The sequence below is a fragment of the Gopherus flavomarginatus genome, chromosome 18 (assembly GCF_025201925.1).
Source record: "Gopherus flavomarginatus isolate rGopFla2 chromosome 18, rGopFla2.mat.asm, whole genome shotgun sequence".
Taxonomy (NCBI): Eukaryota; Metazoa; Chordata; order Testudines; family Testudinidae; genus Gopherus; species Gopherus flavomarginatus.
The window spans coordinates 22,518,796-22,544,522 of NC_066634.1; the positions used below are offsets into that span (position 1 = coordinate 22,518,796).

At 55.7% G+C, this 25,727-nt stretch overlaps 3 protein-coding genes across 3 annotated transcripts; 2 read left to right on the plus strand and 1 right to left on the minus strand.

The window, feature by feature from the left end:
* Positions 1–6,161: 6,161 nt before the first annotated feature.
* IFNL1 (interferon lambda 1) lies at positions 6,162–9,808 on the plus strand. Its single transcript, XM_050928255.1, has 5 exons — positions 6,162–6,230; positions 6,936–7,007; positions 7,220–7,363; positions 8,760–8,849; positions 9,707–9,808. The coding sequence occupies exons 1-5, from the start codon at positions 6,162–6,164 to the stop codon at positions 9,806–9,808; spliced, it is 477 nt and encodes a 158-aa protein (XP_050784212.1).
* Positions 9,809–14,828: 5,020 nt separating this feature from the next.
* SYCN (syncollin) lies at positions 14,829–15,632 on the plus strand. The gene has a single exon (XM_050928693.1). The coding sequence runs from the start codon at positions 14,829–14,831 to the stop codon at positions 15,219–15,221; it is 393 nt and encodes a 130-aa protein (XP_050784650.1). The 3' UTR covers positions 15,222–15,632.
* Positions 15,633–18,580: 2,948 nt separating this feature from the next.
* Positions 18,581–24,818, minus strand: NCCRP1 (NCCRP1, F-box associated domain containing). The gene is made up of 6 exons (XM_050928635.1): positions 24,253–24,818; positions 22,362–22,430; positions 21,551–21,638; positions 20,713–20,808; positions 19,800–19,941; positions 18,581–19,439 (listed from the first exon to the last, which is right to left on the minus strand). The coding sequence occupies exons 1-6, from the start codon at positions 24,446–24,448 to the stop codon at positions 19,299–19,301; spliced, it is 732 nt and encodes a 243-aa protein (XP_050784592.1). The 5' UTR covers positions 24,449–24,818; the 3' UTR covers positions 18,581–19,298.
* Between the last annotated feature and the right edge of the window lie 909 nt (positions 24,819–25,727).

Here is a 25,727-nt window from a genome sequence, read left to right on the forward strand (position 1 = left end):
CCAGGGAATGCACCCAAACCTATCCATGTTGGAAACTCTCCGCGAGGTGTGAGTGTGCTGCTTCCCAGTCCTTGCATTAGAACCCAGGAGTCCTGGCTCCCAGCCCCACTCCCACTCTAACCACTAGATTCCACTCCCCTCCCACAGCTGGGGACAGAACCCAGGAGTCCTGGCAGCCAGCCTCCTCCTCCCCCCTGCTCTAATCACTGGACCTCACTCCCCTCCCAGGGCTGGGAATAAACCCAGCAGTCTGGGCCCACCCCACTCCCACTTTAACTACTAGGCTCTGCTCTCTCCCAGAGCTGAAATTCGAGCCCAGCAGTCCTAGCTCCCAACCTTCTGAACTGACCATTAGCTCTTGCTGCCCCCTGGAGCTGGGAGAACCCAGGAGTCCTGGCTCTCAACCTTCAGTGCCAGCTCCTGTTCCACTCCTCTTCCTGATATAAAGCATCTCCTGGATCTGTATAAAGTGGACCCTGATGCACTAAAATGGCCCCAAACTTTGGGGGCAAACTGGCATCTGGATCCTAATTTCATGTCCAACTCCTGGCATCTATCAGAGGCCAAACCTACCTCCACACCTCCGAACCTCAGATCTCCTGGCACCTCTGGCCTAAACGAGCAGGCCTTGCACCAGCTGCCACGGCTAAAACTCTGGCCAACCTGCCTCCAGCACCTTGCTAACTTTTGCCCCTTGGCATCAGCAGAAAGTTTTTTCGTGCACCCCCACCAGACTTGAGCCCCTGTGACTCCCCCCGGGGTTCTGTGCAAGCCAGAGCGAAAACCACCCAGCAAAGCAAACTTGACCTGGGATTTCGTGAGCCGGGGGAAAGTCCTTTTTAGTTCCTCCTGACATGGTTTCCTGTTGGTCGAGACCTCATGCACAGAGGGGCAAGCTCATGCTAACATTGTACAAAACCCCTCCAAACTTTACGTCACTGAACCACGATACCGCTGGTGTTTCCTCTCCAAAGATCATGCCCCTGCAACCCAGCCTGCTGGCACACACCTGCCAAACCTTTCCATTTTCTCTTTCCAAACATGAGCATTGAGAATTCGCCATGGTACCAAAAGCAAAAGCATGTTTTCTTTTTGCAAGGTTACAAACAGAAAACATCCGGGGCATAAAAGCCATAGCAATGGAGTAGCAGAGACACAATCGGCAGCGAAAAGCGGGTGGAAAGAGATCGCAGCATCCAGAGGAATCAGACCGACATCCTGGCAATCACTCTCACAGGTAGGGCTTTTTCAGACTTTAGGGATGATCCCAAGTTTTCTGTCAAAACTTCAGTGTGATGGGAAAATGGGGGAGGAAGGGTTTGCCTGGACGAAAGTTTTCACAGAAGGTGCCTGCTTTCCGCAGAAACGTTCCCGTTTTCTCACGAAAACCCAAACCAGATTTTTCAGGGCTGCAATTTTTTTTTTTCATTTTCGGCTTCAACTTTTCTAATTTTCTTCTGAACATGTTCAAGGTTTTGGCCTAAATTCTTTAATTTCTGCCCTAAAAAAATTAATCGGCTTTTGATCTAGAATGATTTTGCTTTTCGCAGTTTTGGACCTAAACCGTTCAGAGTTTCAGTTAAAACTTTTCAGGTGTTGGCAACTTTGGGCCTAAATCTTTTTAGCCTTCGCCAGTTTTTTATCTGAAAATTTCGGGTTTCTGCTCTTTAACAAAAAGTCCAAGTTTTCTGCAGGGAAAAACTCCCTATTTCCCAGCCAGCGCTAATTGATCTCTTTAGGTTGTTTACAACCTGGTGAAAACATATGCTGCTGAAATGTTTTGGCCAACTTTTGGTGCCTCAGAAGAAAATCTCTCTCTCTCACTTCAAATGAAGAAAGTTTCTGGTCCTTGAAGTTGTGGAGAAGAGGCTGAATTTATACCAGTTGGGGAGCTGGCCTCACTGACTTCAGTGGAGTTACGGCCAATTACCACCAGCTGGTGATCTTGCCTTACAAACTCAGGATAGTATTAACCCATTTTAGAGAAGGGAAAACTGAGGCACTGAACAGTGACACAACTCAGCGCCCAAGTAACACAGTGAGTCGGTAGTAGCACTGAGATAGGAGTGAGCCATAGTGATTCCTTTGGCAGCATTGGAGCCCCGGATCAGATTCCTGAGTTGTGCTAATCACCCCATTACTCAATTTGCTGATGTAAATGTTGTTAAAAAATAATTGAAATCCAAACTGCGCCTGGCAATGAACGACTTCGCTTGGCAGACTCCAGCAAGTCCCATAATTACCTTCTTGCGTTTCTGAAAAGGATCAGGCTTTCGCCACAAGCACATCCAGTATTTTATTTATCTGAGCTTCCCGATACAGTAATTATGCAATTAGCTCCATCATCGAGCGCTCCTAATGTCTGCCTGGGAGTAAACACAAATACAGCCTGGAAAAACTGGAGCTTTGTTCTGCTCCTTCTTTTCCTATCCACCCCACGCCACCCCTGCTTTGCTCCCTCCGTCCTTCCCTGGACACACACATTATAAGAACATAGAACAGAAGAACAGCCACCCGGCCCATCTAGCCCAGTACCCTGTCTTCCAACAGTGGCCAATGCCAGGTGCCCCAGAGGGAATGAACAGAACAGGGAATCATCAAATGATCCATCCCCCGTCACCCATTCCCAGCTTCTTGCAGTCAGAGGTTTAGGGACACCCAGAGTGTGGGGTTGCGTCCCTGAGCATCTTGGCTAATCGCCAGACCTGTCCTCCAGGAACTGATCTCTTTCTTATTGAACCCTGTTATGGTCTTGGACTGCACAACATCCCCTGGCAAGGAGTTCCAGAGGTTGACTGTGCATTGTGTGACAAAGTCCTTCCTTTCGTTTGTTTCAAACTTGCTGCCTGTTCATTTCTTTGGGTGACCCCTGGTTCTTGTGTTATGAGAAGGGGTAAATAACATGTCCTTATTCACTTTCTCCACATCACTCATGATTTTATAGACTATCATATCCCACCGCACTCCAGTCGTCTCTTTCCCAAGCTGAAAACTCCCAGTCTTTTGAATCTCTCCTCATCTGACTACATGCATCTGACGAAGTGGGTATTCACCCAGGAAAGCTCATGCTCCAATACGTCTGTTAGTCTATAAGGTGCCACAGGATTCTCTGTTGCTTTTTACAGATCCAGACTAACACGGCTCCCCCTCTGATACTCTCCTCCTAAGGAAGCTGTCCCACTCTCTAATCATTTTTGTTGCCCTTCTCTGGTCTTTTTCCAATTCTGGTATCTTTTTGAGACGGGGCGACTCGCGCTGCATGCAGGATTCAAGGCGTATTCATCCATCCATCCCCACACACTCCCTTCTATCTATCCACCCCTCCCTTCCCACAAACCCACCTATCCATCCACGTACACTCCCCTTCCCCGTTCCCAGTTCCTTGGAGTTCAATAGAAGTCAACCCTGATCATGAGGTCCACGGGCAAAAATGACCATTTCATTCTCAGAGCCGGATGATTGTACTCCCGCAATTTCTGTGCTGCCAAACTCCTGTCGAGCGGGATGGAGAACGCCCGTAACCCACAAGGCAAGCAGCTAACTCAATTGTTGCAATTCGAGGAGTGAAGCAATCCCGCTTCGTTGGTATTAATTAGCAACAAAACTTAGCAGCGTGTTTATGAAGCCGGCTTAGCAGAGACAAAATTGTTTCTTTTCCCGAGGAAGCGTTCTTTAAGATCCATGGAACCCCGCTGGATTTTCAATTATACGCCTGCGTCAGAGACTTACTCACACGAGTCGCCCCCCATCTGTGACTCTAACGCTCTCCATAGCCATCCCAGAGACGTATGAGGTTTGCCACGGAGGGAAACATTCTCGCTTTGGGCCTGGCATTCAGCATGTGTGAGATCACGTAGTGCCAGGGATCAGGTGCATTTCAAGAACGAGAAACCAGAATATTCACTCTCAGTGCAAGAAGGGAACTACGTGGCTTGGAGATCCTTGCTCTTCTGGGCAGGATCGGCATGTTCCTAGGTCACCTGGCACAATGCAGGCCTGGGTGCTACCGTAATCACCTAATAGCACTAAAATGTACAGCCCCCAGCACAGCGGGGTCTTGGTACAAGCCTGGGGCTCCTTGGGGGTAGGAGAATACAAAATAAATAAGTAATTGTGACATTTCCCCTCCTGCTGCAGGGTAGCTTCACCCCGTCAGCCCCTTAGGGCAGTCTGCCCTCATAGAGTGAGTCACTAACACTGACTTGGGCTTTGGAACAGTAAGGCCTAGTGGCCAAAGTCTAAGTAGCCGTCCTTCCCAGGGTGGTACAGCCCAATGGCCAGAATCACTAGGGCTGTCCCAGAGTTCAAGACAATATAGCCTAATAGCCAAAGCCTATGCAATGGCCTTTGGCAGCCCAATTCACCTCCCTGCCCATCAGCAGTGTCCACGGCAGGTTGGACGGGGCAGGGGGACCCGGGCCCACCCTTGTCCACCGGGTCTTGACCCAGGGCCCTTACTGCTCATCCCCTTCCCCGGGTCACTTCCTCCCCTTTCTTCCAACATGGGGGTCCCTCGGCATCGGCTGGGGGGCTGTTGAGGTTCCAACCCAGAATCCACATCTGGGTTCACTGGCTGCCATGCCAGAGCTGGGCTGTTTCCTCTGATACGCTGGTCCCAATGGGAGTATGCCCAGCAGGGGCAAGGGGGTGCGTGGCTTCCTCGGCCCACAGCATGGGGTTAACCCCCTCTGGCCCGGTGTGGGATAGGTACACCCCTTCCCCCACCGCAGTTCAGCCCCCCCGGGCCTAGGCACCACTTGAGTCTCAGGCCAGGTGCTGAGGCCCTTGGGCGTCGGGTGCGTAAAGCCCTCGGAGGAGCTGGGGCTGAGCTCGTTAGAAAAGCTGGCCCCAGGTGACAGTGCAGAGTCAGTGGAAAAATCTGGCCAGCAGCTCTTGCTTCATAAGTCTGGCTCTCCTGCTCTGCCCAGGGGCGAAATTAACCCTGGAGAAGAACCTCTTGCCTGTTCTCGTGGCTAGTTCTGCTAGAGGACAACGACCTGTTGCTAATGATGTCACTCCATCAGGGCACATCTACACTGCTCGCAAAGCTCAAGCTCTGACACGTGTTGGAGCCCACGCCCGCCTCCCATCCACACACAAACCTGTCTGACTCAGGTCAGCAAACACGCAGGCTCCAGGCCCTTGGGTAGGAGGGTGGGTCAAAACTCATTTCTGCTGGGACTCAGGTCCCAGCCCTGGCCTTCTTCAGTGTGGACGCAGCTCAGACTGCAGCCCCGGCTCAGAAGGTCCATGCAGTGCAGAGTGGATGCATTACTGCGGCTGCCAGACCCGGGTCCAGCAACTGCGAGTCCAGGTTTACCATGCAGTGTGGACACGCCAGCGTGGGCTTCAAATCCCCAAGTCCAGAAGCCTGGGTCCTGCAGACTCAGCTTAGCGGGCCGTGTACAGAAAAAGGGTGTGACACTGATTAAGGCATACTCTGGAATGCAATTCCCTGCTCTGCCACCCCCTTCCAGTGTGACCCTGGAAGAGTCACAGTGCCTCTCTGTGCCTCAGTTTCCCCATCTATAAAAGGGGATAACAGCACTTCCCTACCTCACATGTGTGTCGTGAGGATCAGTGCGGGTGCTGCTCAGACACTATGGGAAAGTCAGACACAGAAGGACTGCAGATAGCTCAAGTGAAAGCAATCCGGACTGGCGGTTCTGGTCCAAAGTCTGCAGTTGATGGGTCCAAGCATGATTAACAGAGGGGCTCCCTTGTGTGAACAATGGTGGGGGGGGGTTGGTTTGTTGGGGGGAAAAAATTAAAAATAAGAAAAAAATAGTTTCAGGTTGAACTGAAAAGGAAAATTTTCAAAATTTGGAGCCTATTGAAAAGTCTAAAAAAAAAATTTTTTTTTAATTTAGAGTCAAACATAAGGCTTCATTTCAATTGTGACTCTTTTTGATTGCTCTCGAAATGAAACTGAAGGATTTTTGAAAATCAAAGTCAGGCCAAACCAAAAATACCCTCAAAACTTTTCATTTCTTTTGACCAAATCGATTTGACCAAACTGACACAAATTGGCAAAAACATTTTGGAGTCACCAGGTTCCCCCCACCCCAAAAAGTTTTGACTGAAAAATTTCTCTCTGCCCTAATATTATGTGGAGAAAAGACTGTACTTAGGAGATTTTTTTTTCCCCAGGCGCAGTCGCTATGAGCCGGATGCTGCTAGTCTCAGCTCTCCTGCTGGTGTTGGTGGAAGCTTTTGCCAAAGGGACTCCAGTAAAGAATTGCCAACTTTCCCAATACAAATTAATTTACCCTCCATATAACCAAGCCTTTAAGGACTTCAGGGATAAATACGTGAGTAGAGGCACCTCTTGGGCGAGATGTAAAACCGCTGTCCCGATCCCTCAGGATCTGAGGAGTTAGCACAAGGGGTAGGGGTAACCTCAGTACTGGAGCCAAACTGTGAATTTCATGCAGCCCCTGGCAGTTTCAGTGGGATACAGGAGGAAGTGATTGCCACTTCCTGTCCTAAAGGCTGATGTGAGCACTGCTGTGTGGCTGCCCAGCCACTGTTCTGCCCCAGAGGTGGCTGCATCTCAGCACCAGGTGACAGATCCCTGCATAAACATCCCCACACCACTACCTAGAGGTGGCTGCATCTGAGCACTGGGTAAGGGATCGTGGTATAAACAGCCGCCATGTCCCACCACAGAGGTGGCTGCATCACAGAATCAGGTGAGGGATCATGGTATAAACAGCTGCCACGTCCCACCACAGAGGTGGCTGCATCTCAGCACTGGGGGAGGGATCCCAGTCCCCCGTCCCACCCCAGAGACAGCTGCATCTCATGGGTGGCTGCCGAGAATGGAGTCGTTCTAGGGTAAAGTGCGACCCTGCGTTGCTCTGATGCCTGAATGGAAGACGTTTCGCGGTGTGGCCCAAGGAACGACTAACCGCCCGCGTTGCCTTTCCCCACAGGAGGAGATGCTCCAGGACCCTGCCACGGACTGTTCCGCTGCGATCTTCCGCCGCAAGCTGGACGAGCTGTCGGTGAGAGACCCCACGGCAGAGACTCATGCTCAACCCCATTCCCTCTCCCGATTTCTGCCCCATACCACCCTTCCCTCTCCCCCACCCCCTCCATCCCTCTTCCCCTCCCATGCCTGGGCAATCCCCAGGACCTGCCCTCTGACCCCAGCCCTGAGGGTCCCCTGCTGCCCCCCTCTGGTCTCACACAGACATCCCTCTGCTGTGCCCTCCAGGAATGTCAAAACTTGCTGGTGCTGGAGAAGAAAGTGGATCTGACCATCAGGGTCATTCAGAACCTCACCGAGCCCGAGCTGGTCAGGAACGCGTCCAGGCCCCTGGAGATCCTGGCGAGTATCCAGGAGGACCTGAGGAGCTGTGTGAGTACCAGCACTGATGACCACCACGGGGATGCAGCCACCTCTGGGGTGGGACATGGCAGCTGTTTATACAGGGATCTCTTGCCCGGCACTGAGATGCAGCCACCTCTGGGGTGGGACACAGGAACTGTGTATACAGGGACCCCTCACATGGCACTGAGATGCAGGCCCGCTGCGTTGGTTCAGAGATTTTAACACAGCCGTCTCAGCCTAGTTGCCCTCTCTCTCCCCACATGTCCCTGCAGTTGGATGGGATATAGCAAGTTTTGGCTTGTTCGCCTCGCTCCCCACCTCAGAGGCTGCTGCATTTCCGCAGAGGGTTTCATGGCTTCCTGAACTCGGGGCTAGGTTCCACTCTCAATCACAGCAAACGGAGCACAGAATCCGGTTTGTAACAAACATATGAGTCTCCAAGATGGATCAGCGCTGAGGATGGTCTAACTCAGTATCCCCTCTCTGACAGCAGCCAGCATCCTGATCACTAATACCCAGAGATGAGTTTAAACCTGGAAGCAGAAGCCTCAGTTTCCCTGCCAAAAATCTTAAAATTTTCATTAGCTCTTATAACACCATTGTTTCTTATGCACCGTAGAAACATCCCTTCCTAAAGCTTGCTAAATTCCTGCCAGGCACATCACCACCTTACCCAGTCTGTCCGCAGGCTAGCTGCTGCCTCAGTTTCCCCACCCCCATGAGCTTTTCCAGAAAACATCTGCCCTTCCCAGCTGGGGCTGATCATAGACCAGGTGGGCAAGCCCCAGGCTCTTAAAAGGGAAGGCCACCCTGTTACACTGAGCTTGCCAACTTCCTGTGGCAATGAGTTCCACAGGCCAATTGCCCATCACGTGAAAACATATTTCTTTTGATCAGTTTAAGGTGAGCTGAAGGCAGCTTCTTTCAGTGCAGTGAGTATCTGGATTATATTCACACACACACACACACACACACACACACACACACACACACACACACACACAAAGCAACTCACAACTACTGCTCCCTTCTAATATACTCATGCAAGTGGCAGTGGCTTTATATCACATGGATGTGGCTAAAACATATCCCAACGCGTCTCTGCGTTGTCCGTGTAATAACCTCCAAGCTGGGCTGTCACTCAGTTTCGACCCCACAACCTGCTGCATCCCGGCCCAGACGCTTCTTTTCCAGTGAAATCCAGCATGCCGCGAGCCAGCCGGGAAGGAATTGAAAGCCGGTGGTTTGGCTTTTCCGGAGGCGCAAAAGCCCAGCCAGAGCCCGGGGAGTCCCTGGGTGGGAGAAGTTTCCATGAAGATGAGGCTGGTGCCACCCAGAGAGCGGCAGGCCGAGCACAGCTGCTGCCTGCCCTCGGCACGCCAGAGAGGGGGCTGTTTGTAACGCCTTCTGCACCGTCTTTCAGATCCAGCTGAAGGGCCTGGATGGCGACGCTGCTGTGCAGCAGCCGATCCTCGCCAAATGGCTCCGGGAGCCCCACGCTGGAAAAAGTGAGGTGAGGATGTGGGATGCCGCCACGGCCCTTTGCCCCATGGGTCTGAGTTTGCACAGCGCCTAGCACAGGAGGGCCCTGCTCCATGGCCAGGGTGCCTAGATGCTACCATAATCCACCTAATAGCAGTACAAATGTATAGTACCTGGCACAGGAGGGTCCTGCTCCATGGCCGGGGTGCCTAGGTGCTACCATAATGCACCTAATAGCAATACAAATGTACAGCACCTGGCACGGGGAAAGGGGGGGGGTCCTGCTCCATGGCCGGGATGCCTAGGTGCTACCGTAATCCACCTAATAGCAATACAAATATATAGTACCTGGTACAGGAGGGTCCTGCTCCATGACAGGGGTGCCTAGGTGCTACCGTAATCCACCTAATAGCAATACAAATATATAGTACCTGGTACAGGAGGGTCCTGCTCCATGACAGGGGTGCCTAGGTGCTACCGTAATCCACCTAATAGCAATACAAATATATAGTACCTGGCACAGGAGGGTCCTGCTCCATGACTGAGGCTCTTAGGTGCTACCCTAAAGCCACTACAGATAAATCCCTGTTCAGTTGCACCCTAGGGCATTGGGGCCAGTTAAGATGAGATGGGGAGGGCACCCTGAGCCGCTGAGAAGGAAAGACGCTGTTGGAATAGTAGCGAACTCTGTGCACATCTGTACATGCCGGCTCGAGTCACAACCTTGTGTCCTATCCCTTCTAGTGCTGACAGCAATTCTCCTTTAGCCCAAGTGACCCAAGTTCTATCCCCTGGCGCTGCCACGCAGCCCCCCAGTGCTCCGTGCCAGGCTCTGAATCTGCGGCTGTGACAGGCTGTAACACCCACTTGCTATTTCTCTGGTCCTAGGGGTCTGCCAGATGCCTGGAGGGAGGCGTGATCTTCAACCTCTTCCACCTACTGAACGAGCTGCAGAATGTTGCCCACAAGTTCAACAAGTCCTGCCACTGAAACCCTGTCGTTGCCTAGCTGCTCTGCTGCCTCATGACCAGACACCTACAGAACTGAAATGGGCGAGGAGGGAGAAAGGCTGGGTGGGACCTTATATATTTTTAAGTATTGTATTTGTTACATACCAGGAGAAGATCCTGGCTCATGACAGGCTGGAAAACAGTCACACGATGTAGCTTTCTCCCGCCTCACCTTCTCAGGTCAAAGTCAACCCCTCAGATTGCATCTGTGAGTTAACGGAGCCTGCCAGCCTCCTCAGAGATTTACTAGCCTGGCTAATTTCCTCTCCTTTAAGAAATTAAGGCCTAACATTTTCGAAAGGGACTCGCGATCAGCGCTGGTCGAAGCATGGCCAGTTTCGTGGCTTTTTTATCCCTGATTTGCAAACTCACTCTGAAGCTAGGGGACAGCATTGTTGGATTTCCAAACTGCTGAATTTTCAAAACTCGTGATTCTGAAATTTCCAATAGCTCTCAACAGTTTCATGTAGACAGCGTTGGTTTCTGCTCACTAGTAAGAGAACACAGCTGCTTTCTGCTCACTAGTGAGAGAAATTCAACCCTGTGTAGAAGGAGATCACGGTTACCCAGGGGGTGAATTTCACTCCAGCAGAAGAAATTCTACATTCGTGTTTTAAGGTGCAATCTGCCGTCCCTGGCTGCAGCAGTGTTACAGGATGTGTGTCTTATTTATGTAATTTATTTTCAGTCTCTGGAATCAGCAGGGTAATTATTGAAACTGGAGTTTGATTAGATATTTATTTATTCATGGTTCGTCGTCTATGACTTAGATCATCTGTTAAGAGAGACCTTCCGTCTGACATGGTGCAATGAGCCGACTTGCGTGTACACATGCAATGCCGCCCTCTGCTGTGGGGGGATTGAGAACTGCTCAGACATGTGTCATGTACCCTGTACTACTAATGGGTTTTTTTTTAAATAATTATTTATTATGTGAGTGGCAGGGAGCTTGTGATTTCAGAATAGAGGAGAGAATCTGAGCTCTCTGCACTGTACCATTTTGAGTGATGATGGCAGGCACTCACTTGGTCCTCGAGCCTTTCCTATCACTGTGTTGTGCCTTATGTCAGTGTTAATAAAAAGGCTGGTTAAAAAATAAAAAAAGCCCACATATTTCTTGTCATCTGCTTGGGCCGGGCTGGGAGAACAGTTCCATTTGCATCACTCTTGGGGCTTTCGAACGCCGTCCCAAAAGCAGCTGCTGAAGGAAAGGACACGGGGCAGCTTTGAATAAGACATGGTTGTACAGCCACGGATCAACCCCTCAACCTCTGGGTCTTGCTGCGCTAAAGCAAGGCCCAGCCACGGGGCTCAAACCCATGAATTTAACAGCACAAGGCCGCGGCAATGTAGCCAAGGCTACAGCCACCATGGGACAGGGACAGGGCGCCGCCAAGAGCAAACACAGATTCCACTCCTAAGAGGGCCCTGGGTTCATTAATCATCTACTGCTCAACCTTGGCTGCTGGGATCCATCCAGAGAAGCACAGGCCTGGGACTCTGGTACAATCTCAACTTGACGTAGCGCCCAGGTTCTCTCTCGTCAACCGGGGAATTCCTCCCGGCTCCGGCGCCGTTTCGCTTTCACTTCCCTTTTCATCCCCTCTGAACCCAGGGAGAGTTAACGACAGCCCCATGGCAGAGCCCCCTGCTGCATTGAAGACAACAAAACTACCTGTGGAAACGGACCCAGTGTTACATGTATTACGGTAGCACCCCCCCCCCCCCCCCGCGGCTCCAAGATCAAAGTGATGCGCAGACCCAGGGAGAGAGACAAAGAGCGTCCAGTGGACAAAGCAGGATTATCATCATCCCCACGTTACAGGAAACGGTGGGGAAACTGAGGCCCAGGGAGGGAAAGCGACTTGCCCAGAGTTATGCTGAGAGCCAGGAACTGAACCCAGGCATCCAGAACAGCACCGCTGCGTTACCATATCCTCGCAATGGCAGGGTGACCAAATGTCCCGATTTTATAGGGACAGTCCTGATTTTTGGGTCTTTTTCTTATACAGGCTCCTGTTACCCCCTACCCTCATCCTGATTTTTCACATTTGCTGTCTGGTCACCCTAAGTGATGGCCTTCCACACAAGCAAGCACAGCAGACCAGTTTCCCATAGTTCTAGCCTTGTCAACTCTCATCTCGTTCAGGGGTATCCTTAAAGCCCCAGCTCCTGGAGTCCCAGATTCGCCTGGCACAGTCACTGCTGAGATGGGAGAGAAGGAATAAGATACACACGTCCTGCCAGGACACTTGGCTAATGTAGCCTTAGCCACCTGCAAAGAGATATGTGAGTCCTTGAAGGCAGGTGCAGTGGGGCAGACCCTGGACTCCTGGGTTCCATTCCCAAGGCATTCAGGGGATGGGCCACAGCCTCTTGTGGGAGCTCAGGCATGACTGTGTAGGGTCTCTCCGTGCCTCGACTTGCACAAAGTCAGACCCGGCCGCAGGCCAGTGACACGAAGAGAACCCAGGTGTCCTGCCTCCCAAGCCAGGGTCCAGGCACAAGGCCCACAGAAGCTGGTAGCAAAGCACCTTGTGTAAGCCACACACCTGGGTATGGTGTTGTGTCCCATCTAGCGGCACCAAGACCACTTAGAGAGAGAGCAAGTGAGGCTGCTGCACAGCGTTAGCTAAGCGCCATGTGGCTTTGAGCTCATACACTAAGCTCCAGGGGTCCCAGGTTCGATCCTGACAACCAAGGTCTATCAATGTTACGCTTGCTCAGGTTACGGATTCTGGCTCTGCTGTTCCCTCACTTCCTCCAGACTCGCTCTGCTTAGCCACATTGGCCTCCCTGTAAGCTACTCAGCAGCCAGTAATCCCCGCCAGCAGGGCCCAACGAAGGCAATGCGGGGCCCATGACACACTCCACATGTGAGTGGCCCCCTGTCCCCTCCCCCATCCTTGGGATTGCAGCAGCTAATTTCAGGCTCAGGCAGGACACGGTCAAGGTTTTCCCACACCGAGGGCTGGGCGCATCCTTGTAAAAAACCCACCACCCTGATCTCTCCATGCAGCCCCTGCCCTGCCCCGCCCCAGGGCCTCCAGCCCCACTGGGCTTTGCTAACATGCTCTCAAGTTGCTGGAATCTCCCAAGTGGCCCCAGACCACCAGGAGCCTCGGCCTCTCCACAAAGCCCCAACCTGCACCCTGTAAACCGGTGGGGTTGACTCACCGGCCAGCGCGTCTGCAGCACTCCCAGACTTTTCAGGAGCTTTTCTCCAGGGATGGGTTTATTTCTCCAAATCAGAACAGCTCCATGTAAGCGAGGTGGGGCGGCTGGGTGGCCTTCGCTCCTCGTCCCCTGAGCTGTTCCTAGGCCTCTTACTCAAGACCCATCACCTGGGAAGCCACTAGTTAGTCCCAGGTGGTGGTGAGGGGCTAAGCCCCGCCCCACCCTGCAAGGCTCCTCCCACCTGAAGGACTTTTGCAGGGGTTTGCAGGACTGACAGCCCCCATAGACAAAGACAGGGCTGTTCTCCCAAGGGAACAGACACCCCCAGAGATTTTACTGTGAGGGGGGTCGATTTTCACAGTTAGTAGCGATTAGCCACCCTGGGGTGACCAGACAGCAAATGTGAAAAATCAGGACAGGGGTGGGGGTAATAGGAGCCTAGATAAGAAAAAGCCCCAAATACTGGGACTATCCCTATAAAATCGGGACATCTGGTCGCCCTAAGCCGCCCTGTGTACCCCCTGTCGAGGGCTTGCTCAAAGTCAGAGCTGGAAAAGCGAGGCCTGGAACCAGCGACCCCAGAGAGCCAGGCCAGCATCCCAATCGCCAGGCTGCTCCTCCTCGCATGCCGAAGGGCTTCAAAAATCAGTTAATGAGTAACACCACCTCCCTCCTCTGTCCCCGCTATTCCCAAGAGAAAACCAGGTCCCAGCAGAGAGCATTAGGCTGGATTTTACAAAGGGACTTAGGCACAGAAAGCAGCTAGGCGCTTCACAGGGATCCCTCTAGGCACTCCCCGATGTCCTTAGGAGCCCACCTGCCGGCAGAGATCGGGCCCCAAGTTTCGTCCACTTGGCTCTGGAAAGGGTCCAGGGTCCCCGGGCGGGGAGCCGATCTTGCAGATGTCTGCAGAGCTGCCTGGAGAAGGCCACATCCTTGGAAACAAGCTTGGCTGGAAGCAGATGAAAGGCTCAGACTCCATCCTCCCCACTCGGTTCGGGGCCGTGACCCAAGGGGGATGGTTGCCCGGGGGAAAGCACACACCTGTCACTGCCACAGACATGGGGGGAGCTTGTCATTTGTCGTTCCAACTGGTGGGGGTGGGGGGAAGGGGAACTGTTCTCCCTCCCTCTGGGGGGTGAAAATGGAACCCCGGCATCCTAGGGCTGCAGGGAAGGCAAGTGGCAGTGACTTGGGGGGTCCCTGGAACAGCCCTGTGCTGGAGCCAGGGGATTGTGTTGCTCATTTCCGCTCTGCCTTACAAACAGGGAAACTGAGGCACGGAGCGAGTGAAATGACTTGCCCAAGGTTGCGCAGCACAACCAGGAGCAGAACCCAGGCGTCCTGACTGGAGGGACGGACTGGGAGTCAGGACGCCTGGGTTCTCTTCCCTGCTCTGGGAGGGGTTAGAGCAAGGGGAGGCCGGCGGCAGGACTCCTGGGTTCTACTGCCAGTGATATCTCATGGTTACAGCACAACCAGTTTGAGGAGTCAGGACTCCTGGATGACCTCCCCCCTCAGTTTCCCTAGCTATAAAATAGGGGGAGGACAGTAAAGGACATTGGGGGGCAGCGGTGAGTGACTCCACCTTTCCAGGGGGAGCAGCCCCCACTCCGGTTAGCTGCCACCCCCTGCCCCCCAGGTGCCCGCGTGAGGCCTCAGCTGGGGGAGCTTCCTTGGCAGGACACATCATGCTCCACTGTGCCACCAGCTTTCCCTTTTCCCACCCTTATTGCCCCGCCCCCAGCAGGGCCCCAGCCTCGGAAGGGGGGGTGTCTATAAACGAGAACTGCTGCGGCGGCTCCCCCATCAGCACCGGGACGATGGCCGCTGCTCACACCCTGCTCCTCTTTCCCCTGCTCCTGGCCTCGTCCTGGGCCCAGTGCCCGGCGCTGGCGGACCTGAAGAACGCCGACAGGAGCAAGATCTGTGCCCAGCTGTACACCGACAACAACCCCTACTACGCCCAGTGCTGCGGGGGCAGCGTGCTGCAGGTTCAGCCCGGCGACGACATACCCTACATACCCTTCGGTTGGAACAACAAGGTCTCCTCCCTGGTGGTAGCGCCACGGTGCGAGCTCAGCATCTGGTCCAGGATGGGCAAGGAAGGCTACAGCCACAAGTTCAACGGTGGGGTGGTGTGTCGGCTGCAGGAGATCAAGAAGGGGCTCCTGGGGGACTGGGACAACTCCATCTCCGCCTACTACTGCAAGTGAAACTGAGGTGAGGCCAGGGGAGAAGCAGTGAGACCAGGCCTCCAGCTGGGCCCAACCTTTATCCCACCACTGACACCAAACCTTCCGCCGGACCAAGCCTTTATCCCACCGCCGACATCAAATCTTCTGCTGGACCAAGCCTTTATCCCACCACCGGCACCAAACCTTCCACTGGGCCAAGCCTTTATCCCACCGCCGACATCAAATCTTCTGCTGGACCAAGCCTTTATCCCACCACCGGCACCAAACCTTCCACCGGACCAAGCCTTTATCCCACCACTGGCACCAAACGTTCCACGGGGCCAAGCCTTTATCCCACCACTGGCACCAAACCTTCCACTGGGCCAAGCCTTTATCCCACCGCCGACAACAAATTTTCTGTTGGACCAAGCCTTTATCCCACTGCTGACACCAAACCTTCCACTGGGCCAAGCCTTTATCCCACCACTGGCACCAAACGTTCCACGGGGCCAAGCCTTTATCCCACCACTGGCACCAAACCTTCCACTGGGCCAAGCCTTTATCCTACCGCCGACAACAAATCTTCTGTTGGACCAAGCCTTTATCCCACTGCTGACACCAAACCTTCCACTGGGCCAAGCCTTTATCCCACCACTGACACCAAACCTTCCACCGGGCCAAGCTTTTATCCCACTGCCGCCATCAAATCTTCTGCTGGACCAAGCCTTTATCCCACCACCACCATCAAATCTTCCGCTGGACCAAGCCTTTATCCCACCACTGACTCCAGATGGACCAATCCTTAATCCCACTGCTCACAGCAAACCTCTAACCAGGCAAACTGCATCCCTGAATGCTTCGGTATTCAGTGCCCACACACCACCATGCTATTCACCCCCAGGAACAGCTATCCCACAGCGCCTGAGTGATTGCTGCCAGCTCACAGCACCATGGGTTCGTGCCCATTCTGGGGCCGAGGTCTCTGGAATGGCTTTAGCCCAGCTTTTGCAGCTGTGCTGTTTGTCTGAAACCTGGGTGACTCTCCGGCAAGAACAAGCCACTGGAAAAGCATCTCAGCATCAGGGAGCTGTGCAAAGCAGCTGGTAAATTCCCCTTTAAATATCAAACTCCCTGGGAGGTGGGGGGGCTGTGTTAATCTGAACTTTATCCAGCACCTACCATGTTCTCGGTGGTACCAAATAACCATCAGCTGATATTAACAAATAGCTCACAAGCTTCAGCTTTTAGCGGGTCCGAGCGACCTAATTCAGCATCCATAGCAGCCAGAGAGGTTCAACGCTCTGCTTAATACTTCCCGGTGGCTGTAATCTTCGAGCACACAGGGCTAGCTTGGTTTTACCCCCTAGATCCAATTCTCATCAAACCCTCTCCCCCACCCCTGGGCTTTTACCACGCCTTCCCCTGCAATAAACATAACTGTGCTGGCAAGACAATACTAGTAATTGCAAGCTCTTCCAGCACCAAGGAGAGGGGTAGCACGATCCCCATTTCACACATGGGGAAACTGAGGCACAGAAGGGGGAGGTGACTTGTCCAAGGTCACCCAGCTGGTGAGAGGCAGAGCCAGGGATAGAATCCAGCCATGCCTCACTGCCTCTCTCATTTCCCACTCCGGGTTTAGCTGTCTCAGCCAGTACTTGAGTGTCTAAGATCACTATTGTACAACTGAGGAAACTGAGGCACAGAGCTACTCAGGCCAGGTCTGCAGTGGGAAATTTTGGCAATGCCGGTGAGGAGAGTGGTGGCTGGGTGAGATTTCTACAGTGGCAAAGGCTCTCATGTCCACGCAGTGCTATCAACATAAATGCCCTTTTACCGGGTGTGAGGGGATCCCTGGACTGGATCAAGCTGAGTCTGCAGGTAGGGTGACCAGACAGCAAGTGTGAAAAATCGGGACGGGGATGAGGAGTAATAGGAGCCTATATAGGAAAAAGCCCCAAATATCAGGACTGTCCCTATAAAATCAGGACTTCTGGTCACGCTTTCTCCAGGCAAGGTTGAGCAATTCCCCTGGGGTGGCCTTGTGCAGGTGAGCAGGGCCGGCTTTAACAAGTGCGGGGCCTGATCCGTACTCACCCGGTGGCGCTCTGGGTCTCCGGCGGCCCTTTGGCAGTGGGTCCTTCCCTCGCTCCAGGTCTTCCGCAGCACTCAGGGACCCGCTGCCGAAATGCAGCCGAAGACCCCCTTAGCAAGTAAAGGTCCCGCCACTGAAATGCCGCCAAAGACCCCCGGAGAGCTGCCAGGTGAGTAAAAATTAAAAAGGCATCGGTGCGGGGCCCGAATCGGGAGAAACAGGCGAATCAGCCTAAAGCCGGCCCTGCAGCTGAGTCACTGCATTGTAGCTTCCTTGCTGGACAATGGCTGTTCGACAGCCGCCTGGGCGTTGGTTACTTTCCTTGTTCGCATCTCTGGGGGTTTAATATCTGGCCGATTCCCCAGCTTGCGGCATATTTTAGTGATGACCATACTGCACAAGCTCATAACTTCATAGGCACTGGTGAGATATGTATTGAGAGAGAACCGTGGCTTTCAGCAGAGTGTAACCTTCCCGCGATACCTCCCAAGGCCTGCTTTAGATCAGGGTAGGCAACCTACGGCCCGGATGCCGAAGGCTGCACAGAAGCTGGTTTTCAGTGGCACTCACACCGCCCAGGTCCTGGCCACCGGTCCAGGAGGCTCTGCATTTTAATTTAATTTTAAATGAAGCTTCTTAAACATTTTGAAAAAACCTTATTTACTTTACACACAACAGCAGTTTAGTTCTATATTATAGACTTATAGAAAGAGACGGTCTAAAAACGTTGAAATTATTACCGGCAGGGAAACCTTAAATCAGAGTGAATGAATGAAGACTCAACACAGCACTTCTGAAAGGTTGCCGAGCCCTGGTAGTGAAATATCACAATTATCTATAAATGATGAACCCGGGGTTTATAGGGCTCTCCCCTGAGGTACAGAGTGTCACACCAGGGTAGCTGATTTCACTTCGGGAACTGAGACTAGCTCTGTCTGCTCTGGCTGGCTTCCGCTGGTATAAGAAATTGAGCTTGGGAGCCCAAACCACTGGACACCTGGGGCAGGGGCTGTTTATACAGGAATCCTTAACCAGCTGCTCAGATGCAGCCATCTCTGCGGTGGGGCGTGGCAGCTGTTCACACCGGGATCTGCCACCTGACACTGGGATGCAGGCACAGCAGCAGTTAGCACAGGGATCCCTTGCCTGGAGTTGAGATGCAGCTGCCTCCGGGGTGGAGCACAGCAGCTGTTTATACAGGGAACCCTCGCCCGATGCTAGGTAGCACTCAATAAACACTGGCTTTGGTATACCACAGGGGAAGCAGCAACGGGGGCTGAGGCCAAGAAGACAGGCTGCAGGCTCACAGGAAGCACCAGAAATTCTTTAATGCCACTGCTCAGGTCCCATCCTGAATGCAGCCTCACAGCTCCCCTGCAAGTATCACCCCACTGGGCAACCGGGGAAACTGAGGCACAGACCTGGCATGCCTTGACTCAGTGTCACAGACAGAATCAGAAGTGCAAACCAGGAAGGTTAACCACTAGACCCCACTCCCCTCCCAGAGCTGGGAATAGAACCCAGAAGTCCTGGCTCCCAGACAGCCTCACCCCGACTCTAACTACTAGACCCCACACCCTTCTCAGAGCTGGGAATAGCACCAAGGAGTCCTGACACCCACCCACACCCCCTGTTCTAATCCACTAGACCCCACACCCTTCCCAGAGCTGGGGATAGAACCCAGGAGTCCTGGCTCCCAAACCCCTGCTCTAACCACTAGACCCCACTTCCCTTCCAGATCTAGGCCTGGAACCCAGGAGGCCTGGCTCCCAGACTGTCCCACCAACGCCCTAACCACTAGACCCCCCTCCCCTCCCAGAGCTGGGCACAGAACCCAGGAGTCCTGGCTCCCAGAGCCCTGCGACAAGATTGACCTGACAGCCTCACCCAGCCCCAGCTTTGCCCCCAGGGCACAGAGAGGGGGCAGGGGTCTCCGCTCCCAGTGAATCCAGCACCGGCTTTTGCCGGGGAACAGAAACCAAACCGCTTCCTCCCCCGCCCCCTGGCTGCCGGCCCATCCGTCAGTCCCGCAGCTGCACAGAGACGCTGCTGTCCGTCGCTCTGGTGCGGCGGAGCCCGCCCGGCGTCTCGGCGTCCAAGGTCTGGTGCTGGAAATGGACGTAGCGCACCCCCGGGCCATAGCCATGGAAAACGTGGGAAACCTTCGAAAAGGGGAAACAATCAGGACCTGAACCCACGGCCCAAAGAGACACCGAGCCCAACCCAGCGTCTTCCCCACCCCTGGCACCCCTTTGTAGTCCCCGTCTCCCTCTGCCCTCAGCCACCCACTGCACTGGCAAGGCCCGAGCCCGTGACCAAGTGGGAAGCAGCTATTTGCATGATGCTGATGCATGCCTCAGTTTCCCTCAAGTTGTGGGCCTGCCTCAGTGGGTCCTTGGGGCCTGGCATGCTAAAGAGACTGGGCCCTAGCCCAGACATTGTGTATCCAAGTCACCCCTACCCCTGCTACTCCTGAGCTGTCTCGCCCCCCTCCCTTCCCAGAGGGGGCACATCTCTCTTACATGGCACCAGTTCTTCTTCTCCTGGGATGCCCCGTGCTCGGGGCCCTGGTGGTGGAATTCCCGCAGGGGCGTCTGCCCATCGGCGGCCAGCAGCCGGACATGCAGCTGGTACACGCTCTCGGCCAGCTGGCTGTCTTCGTACCTGCACCAGAACAGAGGGCAGGTAACAGCAGCCATCCCGCCCCACCCCGCTGCCAAAATCTGGGGTGAATCATGGAAGTTGGTCCCCGTTCGCGGGAGGGAATGAAGGTCAGGAGGGGGGTGGTATAAGGGAAGCTCAAAAAATCCCATTTCTCTCTGGCAAATAGTAACAATGCGAAGCCGCAGCTGTGACCCAGAGGGGGACAGTATCATGATCCTCATTTTACAGGCAAAGCCTAGGCTAGAGGGAGGCAGGACTCCTGGGTTCTGTCCCCAGTTCCGGCGGGGGGGTGGGGGTGGGGGTCTAGTGGTTAGTGTTGAGGGGAGTCAGGACTCCTGGGTTCTCCCCCCAGCTATGGGAGGGAAGCAGAGTCTAGTGGTTACAGCAGAGAGGATGGAGAGCCAGGACTCCCAAATTATCACAGATGGGGAAACTGAGGCACAAGAGAAGGGACAGGCGCCCAAGAGGCAGAGCCAGGAATGGAACCCAGGTGGCCTGATTCTCAGCCGAGTGCCACCCCCACTGCCCTACAGTCCTTCCTGCCCCATAGCCCGGACGTGGCTCTGCGCAGGGCGTGGGAAAGGACGATGCGCCCCCTTCAGCCCAACCAAGGCACTGCACCGCGGTGCCCCACACCTGGCCAGCACCCCCATGGGATCCAAGACAGGGCTCGTATCCGGCCCTGGTGAGCTGGACCAGGTACCGGGGAGGGGAGATGTGGAGGCAGTGATTGGGACCCGCCCCCCGCGGCATTGAAAGAAGAGCCAGTACCAGTCCATGACGGTGATGTTCGGCTGGTAGGAATCCAGGAGCTCTTCCCACAGCCCCTCTGCCAGCAGGTCGACCCGCTGCTGTTTGACGCACCAGCTGCAAGGAGGGGGAAGGAAAAGGATCAGGGAGGAGCAGAGTAGCTGGGAACCGCAGGGGGCAGGTGTACAGGGCAGGGGGCATCTTTCTGTTCTGTGTCCGTACAGCACCTGGCGCAGTGGGGGCCTGGGCCACAACTGGGGTGCCAAGGTGCTACCGTAATACACCTAATAGCAACAACAACGTACAGCACCTGGTGCAATGGGTGCCTGGGCCACAACTGGGGCACCGAGGTGCTACCGTAATACACTTAATAGCAATGACAACGTACAGCGCCTGGCGCAGTGGAGGCCGAGTCTATAACTGGCATGCCTGGGTGCCATGGTAAGCCAGTTAATAAATAATACTCATAATTCTTCATGGAGGCTGCCGGACTCAGACCCCCACCTCTGGTTCCCTCCTGTCGCCTCAAGACTGCACCACCCAGTGTTGCCACACAGGGCGATCTACACCCTGGCCTAACCTAGCCTGGGCGGTGCCACTGGCTAGGTGAGTAAAGCAACCAGCTACAGAATTAGGCTTCCCCCCCGCCCGCGCCCCCCTGGGGCTGCACTAGCCGGCCAGATGCATGCCCAGCTCCCTCTCTTCGGATCCAGCCCAGGGAGGCACGTGCCCAACGAGCCCGGATCTCCTGCTAGAGCTGTGCGGGCACAAGGGGGCGACAGCAGGGCCATAAACCACGTCGATGGCCCAGTCATGAGTAGCCGCCTGATCCCCAGGCTGGCCCAGGACAGCTGCTCACCTGAAGCGCGGAGCCGCAGAAATGGGCTTCGTGCTGCTCACCGGGGGAGGGAGCTCCTCGGTGCTAATGGCCCAGCCGCTGAAATCACCTTGGGAGGGTTACAAGGAGGGTTAAATGCAGCAGAAAAAAGCCTCCCTGATAGCAACTGGGTCTGCAGAGCCAGGGGAGGATTGTGCCGGGAGCCAGGAGCACAAGACATGCAGCTGGCTCTAGGGAGGACCAGCGCTTATACAGGGATGCCTCACCCAGAGCGGCGATGCAGCTAACACTGGGGTGGGACGTGACAGCGATTTATACAGAGAGCTCTCACTCAGCGCTGCAATGCAGCTGATGCTGGGGTGAGACGTGGCAGCGGTTTATACAGGGAGCCCTCGCCCAGCGCTGCAATGCAGCTGACTCTGGGGTGAGACATGGCAGCGGTTTATATGGGGAGCCTTTGCCCGGAGCTGCGATGCAGCTGACGCTGGGATGGGACATGGCAGCTGTTTATACAGAGAGCTCTCACTCAGAGCTGCGATGCAGCTGACTCGGGGTGGGACACGGCAGCGGTCTATATAGGGATGCAGCTGCCCCCAGGGAAATCGAAGGGCACCCAACTTAGCTCTGTGGGGGAGGCCGTGAAGCAGGGTTGAAGTACGCAGAGGCAGGTTTCCTGCCTGATTCTGCCCCTCCTGGGACACACAAGGCAGCTCCTAGCCCCCGGCTCTCCAGCAGGGCCAGGCCCAATGCCTATGCTGCTCAGTGCCCCATAGGAGGACAGAGGGGGAGGGGGGAACCAGCCCCGCCCCAGGCTCCCTTTCCTTGCACTTACCCAAGGACTCCAGCGACCCCCGGGGGCTGTTGGGTGGCTGGCGGGGAGCTGGCTCCGAAATGTTCACACCTGATGTGGGGGGAGGGATGAAACACACAACATGGTCACCCCTCCAGCCTAAGCACAACACTCCCCCGCCCAGCAGCCCCACGTCCCGGCTCTCTGCCCATCTTCCAGGGAGGCAGCGTGGCTCAGTGGTTAGCAGCGGAGTCAGGATGCCTGGCTTGTATCACAGAGTGGGGGCTAGTGGGGAGGGGCTGGGAGCCCGGACTTCTGGGTTCTCTGCGTGGCTTTGGCCAAGCCACTTTCCTGCTCTGTGCCTCAGTTTCCCCCTCACCACCCTAGAGCAGCTGGGGAGGGTTCTGGAAGGTGCAGTGGGGGAGAACTATTTGTAAGAGTAGGGTGGGGGTGGGGGGATGCTGATTCATCAAGCTGACTGATGCACCCGAGGCAATCCCGGGCAGCAGGCTGGGACTGGCATCGGAGCTAAACCCCTTTTCCTCCAGAGAGATGAGCCGGCGAGCTGGGACAGGCCCCCGAGCCTCCTTCCCTGTAGCAGAGACCTCCCCGGAGACGGGGCTGCCTTCGGGCCACGTGAATGAGGAGAGATGTTAACTTCCCACCCCCAAGGGATCCCACAGCACATCCCAAACAGGGAATCGCATAGCCTGAGATGCAGCTGCCTCTGGGGTGGGGCAAGGCAGCTGTTTATACAGGGATCCCTCAACTAGCAGTGAGATGCGGCTGTCTCTGGGGTGGGACGTGGGGGGCTTTATACAAAATCCCTCACCCTGCACTGACAACCAGCTGCCTCTGGGGTGGGAGGTGGCAGCTGTTAACACGGGGATCCCTCACCCAGCACTGGGATGCCACTGCCTCTGGAGTAGGGTGCAGTAGCAGGCCATCAACCGCACAGAAAAACCACACACTGCAGCCACCTCTGGGGAGGAGCACAGCAGCGGTTGACAAAGAGAACCCTCCCCAGTGCTGAAATGCAGCCAGCTCTGGGGAGGGGCAGGGCCGCTGTTTACAGAGAGCCCTCCCCAGTGCTGAGACGCAGCCACCTCTGGGGAGGGGCAGGGCCGCTGTTTACACAACAATCCCATGCCCGGCACAGAGATGCAGCCATCTCTGGGGACGGGCAGCTGTTGACCCAGGACCCCTCTGTCGAAGTGGGGGAAGGTAGCAGCACTGATTAACCCTTCCTGCGCTGCACGGTACTGGAGCAGCCCTGGGGCAAGTGCCGGCGTTTGGGACAGTTACTGCAGCGAGCGAGGCAGGTGCCTGGCGTGCGGGTGGGGTAGGGGGCGCAGCTAGTTGGGCTCCCCAAGCTGCATTCCAGCCCACCCACACTTGGCTCTGGCCCAGTGGCCAGATAGGCCCCAGGGGGAGGGTAACCAGACAGCAAATGTGAAAAATCAGGACGGGGTGTGTGTGTGTGGGGGGGTAATAGGAGCCTAGATAAGAAAAAGACCCCAGAATCAGGACATCTGGTCACCCTACAGGGGAAGGATCTGGGGACCTTTCAAAATAGCTCCATGGGAGGGGAACTCCCCCAGCCCCCCGAGTCTTGCACAGACCCTCCACTCGCCAGGGTTTATTAACCAGGGTGCCCCCCCGGCTCATGCCCTTCCCTTACCCACCGCCCAGCCTGGCTGGCGAGACTGGGAGCTTTTCAGGGCCGGGACAGCGTACAGCGCCTGGCACGCCAGGACCCTGGCTGTTGCCACCGTACATATACCCCCCTCCCCCCAATTCCTTCCCAGCTCAGTTTCCCATCTCCCCCCGCCCGTCAAGCTGGGGCTGACTCAGCCGAGGGGCCAGGCCCTGCCCCTAGGGAGCAGGTGGGGGGGCAGCTAGCATCAGTCGGTCGCGGCGAGACAGACGTTACCTTCGGGGTTAGGGCTCTGCAGCAGGTTCCTCTCGAAGGGTTTGCGCTCGCACAGGGCTTTCCAGTCAGGGTTCCTGGGCAGGGGGACCCCCCTGCGGCCCAGTTCCCAGGCCCCTTCGAACTGCTGCTGCCAGCTCCGCTCCTGGGCCCCGGGGGAGAGGGGCAGGGTCTGGGCCCGCAGCTGCTGGGACGCCATCCCAAGGGGTTGCAGGAGGGAGACTGGGGAGCTGGGATTCCTGCCCAGGGCGGGACGCGGCCAGGATAGGGGAGGAGGAACAGGAAGGTTTGTGGGGCAACCGTGGGGCGGACGTGGGGAGGTGATGACACGGGCTGTGGGCAGGCGGGGCACGTACACACTTGTTGTGCAAGCCGCAAAGGCGCAGCCCCAGGGAGACTGCTCGGTTCTGCAGCGCCGACTCTACCGGAGCCCCTCACTCCTGACCCACAGCCCCCTGCTAGCCCAGGCCCAGGCTCCCCAACTCGGCTGAGCCCTCAATCCCAACGCACGCACCCTTCCCAGAGCTGGGACAGGAACCCAGGAGTCCTAGCCCCTCCCCTCCTGCCCAGAGGTAGGAAGGGAAAGGCGGAGGGGGGTGCCGATGGGACCTGGGCCAACCCCAGCTCCGTGGGGGCAGGGCCCTGCACCCTCCACCAGGAAGTGGTTTGAAACAAACTAGATCAGGGATCAGAACCTGTCGGCCCAGCCCCGCAGAACAAAGGAAGCCAGGTGCCCGGACAAGCCGGGCCAGCGCCTCCCACTGTCTCTTCATTGACACCCCAGATTCCTGTGGCTGGCTGGGCCCTGGCGGCTGCTCCCTCCCACGCAGACAAAGGGCCAGCAGCAGCATCCTTGTTTCTAGCAGCTTCCAGCCCGTTCCCTGAGAGATGCAGCCAGGGCTGGAGTGGAACATCACGGCTAACAGCAACGCCTCAGCGAGCTGAGGGTCGGCCTCATCGTTTGAGCCTTCCCTTCATGCAACTGGCATGGGTGCAACAGCAGGAGCTGGAATTACCCCGTCGGGGGGCCGCAGCACCAGTGTGGGGGTCCTGGCTTTGGGTCCCCCGCTGGACCCCTGCGGCAGCCACAGGGACTGGGCCACATACAGGAGGGTAGAGAGAGGGCCAGGCCCTGCTGGACTGGGCAGCCCCAGGGTCGATTTAACCCCCTGCTCCCTGTAGCTAGGGTGGTCAGCAGCCCTTCGAAGGGGGCGTCCCACCAGGCGAGGGGCTGAGCACAGGGGACCTGCCCCTCCTCCCAAGCAGGGGGAGGGAGGCCTGAGGGCCCCATCCTGCCACAAAAGGGGGGCAGGTGGGGCTGGGGAATCCAGCTGGGAGCCCCATTGCTCCCCAGCAGGGGGGCCAGAGCCAGCGGGGACTCCACCCCCGGGGAAGGGGTGACGCAGGCCTGGAAGGGGTCTCGGTCAGCCCAGATCTAAGGGCTGCAGCTCCCACAGGCCCTGACTGGAATTTGGGGG